Source organism: Panthera onca, chromosome A1, assembly GCF_046562875.1.
Source record: "Panthera onca isolate mPanOnc1 chromosome A1, mPanOnc1 haplotype 2, whole genome shotgun sequence".
NCBI lineage: Eukaryota > Metazoa > Chordata > Mammalia > Carnivora > Felidae > Panthera > Panthera onca.
The window spans coordinates 135,104,194-135,117,644 of record NC_138339.1 but is presented as its reverse complement, the minus strand read 5'-3'; the positions used below and the strand labels follow the sequence as shown (position 1 = coordinate 135,117,644).

At 42.6% G+C, this 13,451-nt stretch overlaps 1 protein-coding gene and 1 non-coding gene across 4 annotated transcripts in view; one reads left to right on the top strand and one right to left on the bottom strand.

Annotated features, from left to right (window-relative positions):
• The window catches only part of GRAMD2B (GRAM domain containing 2B), a 136,832-nt gene that overhangs the window by 114,973 nt on the left and 8,408 nt on the right, over window positions 1-13,451 (top strand). For all 3 annotated transcript variants that reach the window (XM_060636243.3, XM_060636244.3, XM_060636245.3), the window contains exons 5-10: window positions 919-1,022; window positions 6,252-6,347; window positions 8,730-8,801; window positions 8,901-8,981; window positions 11,874-11,985; window positions 12,944-13,066. In XM_060636243.3, the coding sequence (XP_060492226.1) occupies window positions 919-1,022; window positions 6,252-6,347; window positions 8,730-8,801; window positions 8,901-8,981; window positions 11,874-11,985; window positions 12,944-13,066 (588 nt within the window). The remainder of the gene's footprint in view (window positions 1-918; window positions 1,023-6,251; window positions 6,348-8,729; window positions 8,802-8,900; window positions 8,982-11,873; window positions 11,986-12,943; window positions 13,067-13,451) is intronic.
• On the bottom strand, window positions 5,158-5,262 carry LOC132682520 (U6 spliceosomal RNA). The gene has a single exon (XR_009611707.1). It is a non-coding gene; the product is annotated as a U6 spliceosomal RNA (small nuclear RNA).

Here is a 13,451-nt window from a genome sequence, read left to right as displayed (position 1 = left end):
TTTGACTGTTTTGAAAATACGCTAGTTGGCTGGGGGAGAGAAAGCAGGCTCCGTCTGGGAACAGAATCACCAAGGGGAACGTGGGTTCGAAAGTTATGATGTAACGGTGATAGCAGCTTCATTCAGCTTTCATCAAGCATCTTGAAAGACGAGAGAGTAGAATGGGAAACTGAATCCCTCCACATGACAGGGAACCCTCCAAGATGATTCCGGAATGATCTCCTCACCTTCTGTATTCACTGCTGCAGTGCACTGCATTTGGGCTGTCCTGAGATTTCAGATAGCAAGGCTGGAGGAAGAGAGGCCACTAGAAGAAGGCAGAAAGGAAACACAGATTCTCATGTGCAGACACGTGTCCGTCCCTGAGCTGTACTGGGCGTGATTATCACACCGGAGCATCTTATCCAGCACGCCAGTTAGGACCTACTCAGCTCCTCTTAGGTCCATTAAGACCAAGGTTCCATTCTAGCTTCCAGGATACAGATGTTGAGGCAGGATGCCTCTCATGATGGCCAAACATGTGGGTCACATGCGCTTCCCGCAGTGAGATCATCCACTTCAAAAGGAGTCATTAGTGACAGTCCCAGGGAAGGAGGGGCAGGACTGCCAACATTAGCACAGGCTGACGTACCTTCCTAAGTAGAGGACATCTTGAAACTCCATTCTTGAACTCTTATTTGCGGTGATAGCCTTGTCTTGCCATTTTCATTGTTGTACTCATGTGTGTAAGGCTTTGGATTAAAACACAAACCCTCTTCCCCATATCTTTATTCCACTAAAGATGACTGACAACGAAGTGACAGATCTTTTGAGTACGAGTGTATTGCCTCTGCCAGTCCTGAGTCCCCAACATACATACGCAATTTTTATTTTACCTGGAAACTCTAAATGCTCTTATACCTGTATGTATTTTCCCAGGTTTTACGTGTGCTCTACAGAAAGAGATATTATACCAGGGGAAGCTCTTCGTATCAGAAAACTGGATTTGTTTTCATTCCAAGGTGTTCGGAAAAGACACTAAGGTTAGTATAAGTTTTTTTTAAAACAAAGCTATGCACTTCATTATATATTGTGAATATCAGTCATTTTCAATGTAACAGTGTTTATAAATATTTGTATTGTTATCATACCCTTATATGTTTATTTCCTTTATCGTTGTTCCTAATATTACAGGTTCTAAATGCCATTAAATGACACTAAGTTCCCTTTTCCCCTAAAGACCACTCTCGATGTATTTCTCTATATACATATATCTCTCCCACAACCCTATGCTAACTCCTTTTTACCCAGATGTCACCAGAGACCTCTTACAGCTATTCATTTGGAGAGTGTGCCATAATTTGTTTCAAAGGCATATATTACACCCAAGACCTTTTTTTAAATAAATAATGATTTTTGCACTGTGTACATATCAGTTACCAGTCAGAGACACGTAGAAAAACAAGCCTATCAATAAGCTAGTGATTAGAGCTCAGTTTGTAGCATCACCAGCACCACGTGAGCAGGAACTGAAACATTTACGGCCTGGTCTGGGAGAGTCAAACACCCACCATCCCCAGTGGACCACAACTGACAACTTGTCCTTCTCATAAAAAAGATGTAGGGGAGGACAGGCCCAAGACACGTGAGCTGTTAAGGAGGGTAGCTTGAAGGAACTGGCAGTTTTCCCAATGCGCTTCTAAGCAAAGACCTTGGGACTGTGTCATAAGAAGGAAAAAGATAATTCCATCCCACTGACATTCTTTCCCTTTGACCGGCGATGTCACGCCATTCAGGCCACCACAGCGAGGAGTCAGAGAAACACCTTCTTAGGGTCGTGTGACCTAATGAGTTTTGAACCATTCTGATTCATGATTGTAAATAAGCAGCTTTTATATCCATGAAGTCGCTGACTGAAAACCTTTTGTTGTGAGTGGTAGATAGGTTTTATTTAAATAGTCTCCCTAAAGCGCCTGTCAGGCTTTTAGACAATGACCACATCACAAATACAATGGAAATTCTCCATTTTGCTGGTGTTGGGTCAACAGACTAGCACACCACTCTTCAGGTCAGACGTGTTATTTTAATGTTGTTCCCAAATCATAAAGAGTCGTGTTTAGATACACATACTTTGGTAAACACTGTTACCCGAATCAGTATCACACAAAGCACGATTAAGCAGTGCTCCACTGTATTTCTAGATTTCTCATTTATAAGAACTTGTTCATGGAGTAGGGAAGGGATTGGGTAGCAGTGACCTCCTGTTCAGCGTGATAGGCTAATTCTCAGGAATTCAGACAGAGCCAACATCTCTGATGAAAGCAGCGCGTCCAGAGACATTCGTGAACAAAGACTTAGTCTTTGTTAAAGGATGGAAGGGATGGGGGAATTCTTGTTTGTTTTTTAAGTTTACTTATTTATTTTGAGAGGGAGAGAGTGCACATGAGCAGGGGAGCAGGGGAGGGGCAGAGAGAGAATCCCAATCAGGCTCTGCACTGTCAGCACAGAGCCCAGTGCAGCGCTCGAACTCACAAACCATGAATGAGTTCAAGTCCTGGCTACACGTCTCCCTTGGCGTGTGATTGTGACCTAATGAGTTAGCCTCCCTAGGCCTCAGCTTCCTCCTCTGCACCAGAAGGCACATATACTACCTGCCTCAGAGGACCCCCATAAGGGCTTAAATGGACAATACATTCAATACTAGGGCCATTTCTGGGTAGTTTGGCATGAAAGGCCTGCTTGTACTGTCTCTCTGTTCTGCTCCTAAGACTTTTTTTTTTTTTTTTTTTTTTATCAAAAGCATCCTGTCAGGGGCACCTAGGTGGCTCAGTCAGTTAAGTGTCTGACTCTTGATTTTGGCTTAGGTCATGATCTCACAGTTCGTGAGTTCAAACCCCGCGCTGGGCTCTGTGCTGACAACATAGAGCCTGCTTGGGATTCTCTCTCTCCCTCTCTCTCTGCCCCTCCCCTGCTCACATACTCTCTCTCTCTCAAAATAAATAAATACACATTTAAAAAAAAAATCGTGTCAGGCAGAGGTCCTGTGGGAGGAGGACCAGTTCTGCCTCTTAGCTGAGTGGTGCCATTTAAATGACTCAGTTTCCCTGAGGCACACTGTCCAGACAAATGGAATGGGGACAGCAGTTCCCCGAGTTATTTTGGGGATGCTATTTGGGAAGGCATGTGACCAAATGTAAATGGCTGGCTGTACATTGTTGTTGTCACAGTTGTGGAAACACATGCCTTGAACATGAAGCGATGTGCCATCTTTCAGACTCTTGGGGCTGCCACCACCCTGGAGAGTTAAGCTTATTTTTACAAAGTCCTAATTTGGCTGGATGGTCGTGTCGCCCTGATACTGGCTAAGGATATGCCCTCATGACAAAAAGAGTGATAGGGACAACACCAGGTAGTGGGTCTTTTGGATGTGCTACAGCTACTCTAAGAGACAAGAGATTGGAAACTACCAGGAGGTGGGAAATACGAACCATGAGAGTGATTTGTACGTTTCTTCCCCTCTGAGGATGGTGTCAGGGAGATTGGGTCCTCAGATCTGGGGCAGACTTTCCTTACTGGGTCCAACACCTTCCAATATGAACTAAAGTCAACCAAACAGTGCACTCTAGGAAGAGACATTTTCTAGGCACCCTCCCCTGGAAAAATATTAATAAATGTAATCAGGACCTTTTGATCATTCTGGCAGTATTTTCAGATGCTGGTAACATTAGATGCACGTATAAGATTCCATCTAGGCCCAAACGGAAAAGTGATTGATGCTTTATTTCTCAAATGTGATCTAGCTGTCATTTTATACTTAAGAAACTGTTGGTTGAAAACTCCTTGTTAAAGGTGTTCCATGCCCTAGGTTATGAAGATACCCAAATTTATAGCCCCTAGTTTCTGTGTGTTTGTGTCACTGCTCAGAAACAAAATTAGATTCACTTTTATATCCTCATCCATCTTGGTATCCCAACTTAAAACTTAGGAGTCATCTCATTCTTCAGAATTTTAGAGGGTAGAGTTCTTTAACAAAATACTTGTTAGCAAATGTCTCATTAAGATTAGCCCCTCGGGGTCCCCCGGGTGGCTCAGTCAGTTAAGCATCCAACTCTTGATTTGGGCTCAGGTCATCATCTCACAATTTGTGAGCTTGAGCCCCGCATTGGGCTCTGCGCTGTGTGGAGCCTGCTTGGGATTCTCTCTGCCTCTCTCTCTTTCTCTCTCTGTTTCTCTCTCTCAAAATAAATAAATAAACTTAAAAAAGATTAGCCTCTCCTTCTTCCATAGTCTTCCTATCTGGAACTTTGAGGAATAGAACATTTCCATCTCATAAGCCTAAATATGGGAATGTAAGTATTCAGAATTAAAAGCTCTTTTTTCTTCCTTCAAGTTGGCAGTACTAACCTAAGGCCCTCCTCTCCCCCCACTGACCTTGTTCTCTTTTAGAATATGCAAAGCATTTTTACAAAATGTACGTGTGAGTGTGTGTACCCATGGAGGGAGTCAGGTCATTTTGCCATGGATGTGTGTTACTCTGTTTTCCAGGATCAAAGGGATATTATCCATTTCTCTGTGAATCCAAAGTGGGTTGGAGGGATATAACATAAAAGTATCAGGAATATCTGGTCTTTTTAGTATCTGGTCCATGCATGTAGTACATTGTATGAAAAACAACGCACATCTTGGAACAGATTGGTTCATCTTTGTAACCTGTTATATTTATGACCTTGGGCAAGTCACATACCTCTTGAAACACATTTCCTTATGTCTTAGAATATCTCCTTCCTGGGGTCCCTGGGTAGCTCAGTTGATTACGCATCTGACTCTTGATTTCAGCTCAGGTCATGATCTCACAGTTGGTGAGTTCGAGCCCCATATCGGACTCGCTGCTTCAGATGCTCTGTCCCCCTCTCTGTCCCTACCCTGCTTGCTCTCTGGCTCTCTTTCAAAAATAAAAATAAACCTAAAAACTTTTTTTTAAAAAGATTAACTCCTTCCCAGGACTGTCATAATTAGATGACATTCTCATTTGGTGACTAGGAAGGAATAAATGATAGCTGCTTCATTTGTCATTGTTTTAATTCTCTATTCTTTGCACCAGAAAAGAAGTTAGAGTTCTTTTATTTTACCCAATCTTTTTTTAGGAGACAAATAAGGAAATTACTGACTTTTTTTTTTTTTAATATGGACCACTTCATGAATTTGCACATCATCCATGTGCAGGGGCCATGCTAATCTTCTCTGTATCGTTGTAATTTTAGTCTATGCACAGGGTTCCTAAGCGAGTACAATGAGTGACTTTCTTAATGAAGGCTAGGCATTTTCCATATATTACCTCATTTAATCAACAGAAAATCCTGGGGAAAGGTAAGATTATCTCCATTTTACACATCAGGAGACTGAGGCTTAGAAAGGGTAGCTTTTAAGGTTGAGTAGGTCACATAGCGTGGACCTTAAAAGTAAAACAGCCAGTTGTTTTATCAGCAAAATGGGTTTATTCAGGAATAGCACTTTGAGACATGCAGGCTATGGCAAATCATAGGCAAGTCTGGAGATCAAAGGAGGGAAAGTTAAATTACAGAGAAAAGGAGGAAGTTGGGAAGGGTTGCTCTGAACACAAGCCCATTGGAGGGAAGTGAGAATTCAGGGCTTCTCGCGGGATCAGATGTATTTTCTTATTGGCTGAGCTTGTTGTTGGGCAAGGAGAAATTCTTCCAGCTGGTGTGAGTAGTAAAGGGGGGGCTTCTTCCTGTTGGAGTCTGCAACTGAGGGCCAGAGGTGGGGGCACAAGAGCTCCCCTTTCTGGCCTCCAGTTTCATTTAAAACAAGGTTTTCTTTTTTCAGAACTGAGCTGAGAATTCACGTCCCAGACTTTGTGTCTACCCGTGCTATTCAGTGTTTTCCCTACCCGCATGTGCCTCAGGATGTAGGAGAGCAGTGTATGCGGAGATTAACCCCAAGTGGATGTCCACATAACTGCTTTAGAGCCTTGCTCCTGTCTTTAAAATGACTGTGCTTCTTTGCATTCATTCCCTTGTTTCAAGATGAAGGTTTCCCACCAAGCCCTGAAGTAGAATTGATGATGTCCATTTGCCCTCTGGCTGTGTAAACAGAACTTTGAGGAGACTGGTTTTTCTTCTTGGAGGCTGGAGAGCTTACGGCTGGTTTTGATTTCTTAGTTAAACTTTAAAAAAATTTTCCCTTGAATATGACGATTTGAAGTCCTGTCCTATGAAGCCTGAACCCGTATTAACTCACTGACCCTGTTTCAGATCTCTATTCCGGCTTTCTCCGTCACCCTAATAAAGAAAACCAAAACTGCCCTTCTGGTGCCAAATGCCCTGATTATAGCGACAGTCACAGACCGGGTGAGTACGCCTCAGAGCAAGGTGCCTTTCCTTTGTCCTATTTCTGTAGTGTTGTTTCCCCTCACAAGGAACTTTATTCTCATACACTTGTTGACAATTTTGAATTTTCTGCTGACTTCATTAGACTTGCTTGATCAAGGTCAAAAAAAAAAAAAAAAAAATTCTTTCCCAGCTTCCCTTTCCCTAATATCTCTTAGAACAGGCTAAACTGATATATTCACTTTCTCCAATATTTAATATTTGAAACAGCCACCACCACCCCACTGTTGATGGGGTGAGGCAGGGTGATATTGAAGAGCCCCCCCACACTCTCCCTTGGTATTTCTCCAGAACCATCCCAAATACATAAACTTGGTTCTTGCTGTACACATGTGGCTTCAGGATCAGTTCCTAGGCCCACTTTGCTTCCAGGTTGCTTTAAGTCTTGTGTTCTTCTGTATAGAAATTCTAGAGCTGCTCAGTACTGCTGGGCTGCCCCAAACGTGTGCAACCAGAAATACCTACATGTAGAGTGGTGTTGATTTCACCTTGGCCAGATAGAGGGAGTAGAATTCTATGGTTACTCATTTGTCACTGGAAATTACTGTTTTAATGTTTATTTTTCAGAGACACAGAGTATGAGCAGGGGAGGGGCAGAGAGAGAGGGAGACACACAATCCGAAGCAGGCTCCAGGCTCCGAACTGTCAGCACAAAGCCTGACGCGGGGCTCGAACCCACAAACTATGAGACCATGACCTGAGCCCAAGTCGGACGCTTAACTGACTGGGCCACCCAGGCACCCCTTGAAATTAATTGTTTTAATATTTTACTGAATATTTCTATGAAAGCATAAAAGCTACATTCCATTTCCAACAAAACTGGATAAATTGAAGAGGGAAGCAGAGTGAAGGAAAGATATAAGAGGCTATTCTGACGTGGTAGGAAATATATTAATATTTTGGAAAAAAATGTTAACATTAATGGCTAATAAGCATGTACTTCTCGCCACGCATATGCTAAACACTTTCCTTCTGTTTTCCCATTTGTTCCACACTGCTACCTATTAGGGGTAGGTGTCAAGAAAACTGAAGTCAAGTGGCACCTGGGTGGCTCAGTCAGTTGGGCATCCAACTCTTGATTTCAGCTCAGGTCATGATCCCAGGGTCACTGGATGGAGACCTGCCTCAGGCTCTGCGCTGACCACATGAACTCTGCTTGGAATTCTCTCTTTCCCTATCCCTCTGCCCCTTCTCTGCCAAAATAAAAATTTTTTTTTTAATTTTTTTAATTAAAAAAAGAAAACTGAAGCCAAGAGTGGTGGGGCTGTTAGCCCAATGTCACCTACTTCCTGAGTGTCAGAGCCAGACTCTGCAAGTAGGTCTAATGCAGAACCCATAGTATTAACTACTTTGGAATACATGCTTGCTTGGAAAGCATATGGAGGGGCACCTGGGTGGCTCAGTCGGTTAAGCGTCCGACTTCGGCTTAGGTCATGATTTCGCAGTTTGAGTTCAAGCCCCACATCGGACTCTGTGCTGACAGCCCTGAGCCTGGAGCCTGCTTTGGATTCTTTGTCTCCCCCATCCCTGCCCCTCCCTGCCCATGATCTGTGTCTCTCTGTCTCTCAATAATAAGTAAACATTGAAAAAAGAAATTTAAAAAAAAAAGCATATCGAGTGCTCTCCTTGATGAGTGAAAGGGATAATCACAGACTTCTGAAAAGGGGATGTGAAAAGATTTTGTGACTCTACTAGGTGGAGAAAGAGGGAGTTTTAGTATTTTCTTCAATGTACCGCTGAGTAAAATTACTTTTCCTTATGTCATTTGTCTCCAAATTACTTGTCTGATCTGATTTCACTTCTTTCCCATCGCTTGTGTGTAAGCATCCACTAGAAAAATCTCCATATTTGTACAAGGAAGAATCTGGAAGTGGCTTGAAAAAGAACAAGCCTGTGAGAGCCTCTGGGAAATTTTTAGTGGAAATCTAGGTCAGAACAGAGAAAGCAGACCCTTGGGAATTGTTAAATACCTTAAAAGAAAAGGGGTAGGCAGTGGGGAACAAGTTTTAAAGAGGATCTGGCAAATATCACTAGCCTTTTTTTTTTTTTTTCTTAGTGCCCAGGTCTTGCCTGCCTGTTGGGGACATCAGTGTCAGGGTATTGGAGCCTTCATAACATTCAGCATTTCTTTATTACTTAAAGGGGGCTTGAAGGTTTTGTTGCTGTTGTGGGGGAGTAGATTTTGTTTATTCCAGGAACAGAATAAAAACTGATAGAGGTGAATGAGATTGTAGACCAGAGGAAAAGAGAAGAAAACATGTATACAGATAAAGTTCTGCACTCTGAACTCTGACTTCTGGTCAGGCAGTATCTGTTCCGTAATCACTCTGTTTTGTTTTGCAGTACATATTTGTCTCCTTACTCTCCAGAGATTCCACTTACAAACTACTAAAATCTGTGTGTGGACACTTAGAAGTGAGTACAACATCCCCGAGCCTCACCTGCTGTCTCTCTCCTGGATTTCCCGTGGTTTTGTAGTTGATCTGGTTTTCCTTTTTGTTTCACTAATTTCAGAATACAAGTGTTGGGAACAGTCCCAACCCGTCTTCTCTTGAGAACAGTTTCCGGGCAGACCGCCCTTCATCTCTGCCTCTGGTGAGTTGCCTACATAACTAGCTCAGTGCGAAAGAAAGGGGATGATGTGTCCCACAGTTACACTTCTCCTGACACCATGACCAGGGGACCTTAATATCTGAGGTAAAATTGAAGACACAGGGTGTTTCTGTCCTCAATAACAGTGGGGGGCCATAGAAGGCCATCAACTTTTTCCAAGTAATCAAAGAGCTGTCCTACCAAAGAAAAGAAGCAGTATAGGGGCCCCTGCGGTGGCTCACTCGGTTAAGCATCCAACTTGGGCTCAGGTCATGATCTCACGGTTTGTGAGTTCGAGCCCCACGGGGAGCTCTGTGCTGACAGCTCAGAGCCTGGAGCCTCCTTCGGATTCTGTGTCTCCCTTCTCTCTCTCTCTCTCTCTCTGTCCCTCCCACACTTGTGCTCTGTCTCTCTCTCTCTGTCAAAAATAAAGTATAAAAAAAATTTTTTTAAAGACACAGGACAGGGGCGCCTGGGTGGCGCAGTCGGTTAAGCGTCCGACTTCAGCCAGGTCACGATCTCGCGGTCTGTGAGTTCGAGCCCCGCGTCAGGCTCTGGGCTGATGGCTCGGAGCCTGGAGCCTGTTTCCGATTCTGTGTCTCCCTCTCTCTCTGCCCCTCCCCCGTTCATGCTCTGTCTCTCTCTGTCCCAAAAATAAATAAAAAACGTTGAAAAAAAAATTAAAAAAAAAAAAAAAAAAAAAAAAAAAAAAAAAAAAAGACACAGGACAGTGGCTGTCTGGGCAAGTGGGTGGTCCGTGGAGGTGATCCTAAAATCTTGCTCCGTTTGCTTGTCAGTGTTGTTTTAGAGGGATTCACCAATAGTTGGGGGAGGGGCATGGTCCATCCCCACAAATCACTGATTGTCTTCTCTGTTCAAGGCACTGTGCTAGTGTAAGGCTATAAGGACACCAAGAAAACCCAAAACTAGTTCTTGCCTTCCAAGACTTTCTAGCTTAGTAGAAAAGATGAGGAACATCCAGAAATAATTATAAAAGAAGCACTCTATAGTGACCAAGAGATTTTTTGATTCCTTCAGATTCCGTTGACAGTACAGTAAATCTCCAGTGGAAAGTAGCTCTCCCCCATTTGTACACGTTTTCTACCTATGGTGGCATCATGTTGGCTCAAGCAAGTTCTAGCCGTATTTATTCAAGTCATTATTCCCAAACAAATCACTGTTACATGTTGAAATACCTTTGGTGTAATGGTATGAGCCCATGGTTTTAACATCTACAAATCTTTTTTTTAAGAGCTGTGAAAAAGTCCAGGGATTGCAAACCTGTCCACATAAAAAGTTGTATAACAATGTTCACAGCTGCTTTGTTCATAATAGCCAAAAAATAGAAACAATCCTGATGTCCATCGTCTTCTGAATGCATAAGTCAAATGTCATATGTCCATACAAGAGAATATTATTTGACCCTGAAAAGGAAGGAGAACTATAGATACGACATGGAGGAACTTCGAAAACATGATGCTAAGTCAAAGAAGCCAGACACAAAAGGCCACATACTAGATGGTTCCATTTACATGACAAATTGATAGGGAGAGAAAGTGGATTAGTGGTTGCCAAGGGATGGGGGAAGACAGAGAAATTAGGGTGACTGCTAATAGGTAAAGGGTTTCACTTTGGGGGTGATGGAAATGTTCTGAAATAAGACAGAGGTGATGGCGGCATGACATTGTGATTGTGCTAAACACCACTAAATTGTATGCTTTCAATGATGTTTTTATATTACATGAATTGTATCTCAGTTTAAAAAAAAAACACACCTTGAAAGAAAGTAGGGGAGAGCAAGACAAAAGAAAATGAAACACAATATGATTTGGAACCAACAAAGTTGGTTTCAAATCTGGGCTCCACCCAGCTGAGTTATGCCATCAGACAAGCTCTTGAACTGCTGTGGCTCAGTTTCTTCATCCAGTAAAATGCCAACCTCACGATGTGGCTGTGCAGATCGAGTGCAGTCGTCTATGCAAGGAGCTGAGCCTACTGTCTGATAGATGATAGGCATTCAATTACTAATTGTTACACCCAAGAGACTTGAATTTTTCAACTTTCTGTCTCCTAGAAATTCGTGCCTGAAATGGAAATGAGTTATTGAAACGATCAAAAGATAGCTAGTATCAGCTGAAAGCGTGGTCATTTGCTTACCAGATAAGTCTCTTCGTTTGGCAGCGACCTAAATCGTGAAAAGCTCAGCCTAACAGGACCTTCCCCAGGACATTTTAGTGACACCTGTTGTGACTCCAGTTCTGAAGCACTTGTGGGGGAAAATGAAATACAAACTAAAACATCCCTGCTTTTTCCCTACTCCTTACCCCTCCATCATTCCTCTGGAATTCAACAGTAATAGCACTGACTGGGTTTTAAGGGAGTCAGAGAGGGAAGAAAAATAGCCAAACCTTTCCTTTCAGTGTGTAACTTGTTAAAGCCCTTTTCCATTTTGTTTTCCATACCTTTTTTAAACTGTGTTTTAACGAGTACCTTTGCATTTAACACATGTATTTTAGAAAACTTGACATCTTATTTTTTCTCGTATATATGTCCATGTCAATCACTTTTTCTCATTACAACATGCTAAAGAGACTTCTCCAGTTTTATCCTGGAAGCTTTTCAATCATTAGTTCAGCTCTTTTTTTTTTTCCCCCTAGACATTTGTTGTTTGAAACAAGTTGGCCACTGTTGACAGGATTCTAACTCCCCAGAAAAAATGTGTTTCAGTAACCAGATCCTCTGCCCTATTGGGGGAAATCCCAGTGGTATGGGGTAATCTTCCCTTCTTTTCAGTATTTTATAGGTTAGGCCTAAGTGGAAAGGCTTGGGGGTTCCAGAGGCCTACCTGTGTAATGAGGGGAATTGGATTTTGTACACTGCCTTGTTTCCCTTCAGGATTTCAACGATGAATTCTCAGATCTGGATGGAGTAGTTCGACAAAGAAGGCAAGACATGGAAGGATACAGCAGTTCTGGTTCCCAGACTCCTGAATCCGAGAACTCTCGAGGTCCGAGAAATTTCTAAAATGTCATGCTCCACAAAACATCCTCATGTCACCCCTTAAAAACAAAGACAAAACCAACAGAAATCAACACCTTGTCAATTAATCACCAATTAAGAAGGGACTAATTAACAATGGAGAAAGGTGTGCCTGGGTGGCTCAGTCAGTTAAGTGACCAACTCTTGATTTAGGCCCAGGTCATGATCTCATGGTTCGTGAGTTTGAGCCCTACGTCAGGCTCTGAGCTATCAGGGCGGAGCCTGCTTCAGATTCTTTCCCTCTCTGCCCTTCCTCTCAAAAATAAATAAACTTTTAGAAAAAAAAAAAAAATTGACAAGGGACTTTGAAGAAAGGGTAGTCCGAAAGTTTTAGGGGAAAAGAATGGTCTACATGGTAAAAATCCATTTCTCTTTATACACAATAAATGTCTCTTTTTTTAATTTTTTTTAACTTATTTTTGAGACAGAAACAGAGCATGAGCAGGAGACGGGCAGAGAGAGGGGGAGACACAGAATCTGAAGCAGGCTCCAGGCTCTGAGCTGTCAGCACAGAGCCCGACGTGGGGCTCGAACTCACGGAGTGTGAGAGCATTACCTGAGCTGAAGTCGGACGCTCAGCCAACTGAGCCACCCAGGCACCCCAATAAATATCTCTTAAATCGACATAATATGAGGGTGGTTCAAAGAAAAACATAGAATGTTTTCTTATCTCAGTAATACTATTCACTGTTAGAGCTGAATGGTCCCCATGAGTCACTGGGCTAAGGACAGACTGTCTTTATATCATTTTCTTACTTGCTTAAGTATTGGATTTCAGTACCTAACCACTGAACCAACTTGTGAGAAGATCAATTTATATTCTTGGCCATTCCACATGTTGTGAGACTGCTTTGCTTTGTGGTTGCTCCTGTGTTTTTTAAATGCATTGGGAAGAAAACTCAGCCAGCTCCATTTTGGTTTGATAGATTTCCATGTGACAGAATCCCAGACAGTTCTGAATGTCTCCAAGGGAGAAGCAAAACCAACTCGGGCAGATGCCCATGTGAATAGAGTGCCTGAAGGAAAAGCCAAGAGTCTCCCTACACATGGTAAGGAGTCAATGTCTTGGGTAAATGGGATAGTGACAGACATCTGCCTGGAACTTTTAAAGGGCCCTCATATTTCACTTTACGACTGCCTTTCATATTCCCTCCTCCCCTTCCTACTGAACATCTATTTCCTTTGCATATTAATTCATTTATTCACTCAACAAACAGTACCCAGTTCTGTGTCTTACTATGGAGGATACAAAGGTAAATGGCCTTCATGGAGGTCCCTTTGTTATTGTGAATACTTGGAGATTATGATTCCAAAATGGCTGGTAAAACTCAGATTACTGGATTATTTTTTATTTACTAATTATTCTCCTAACTGGTTACCAATTATACTGGTATGAGGGCAAGGACGGTGTCTGTTTTGTTTGCCATTCACTCC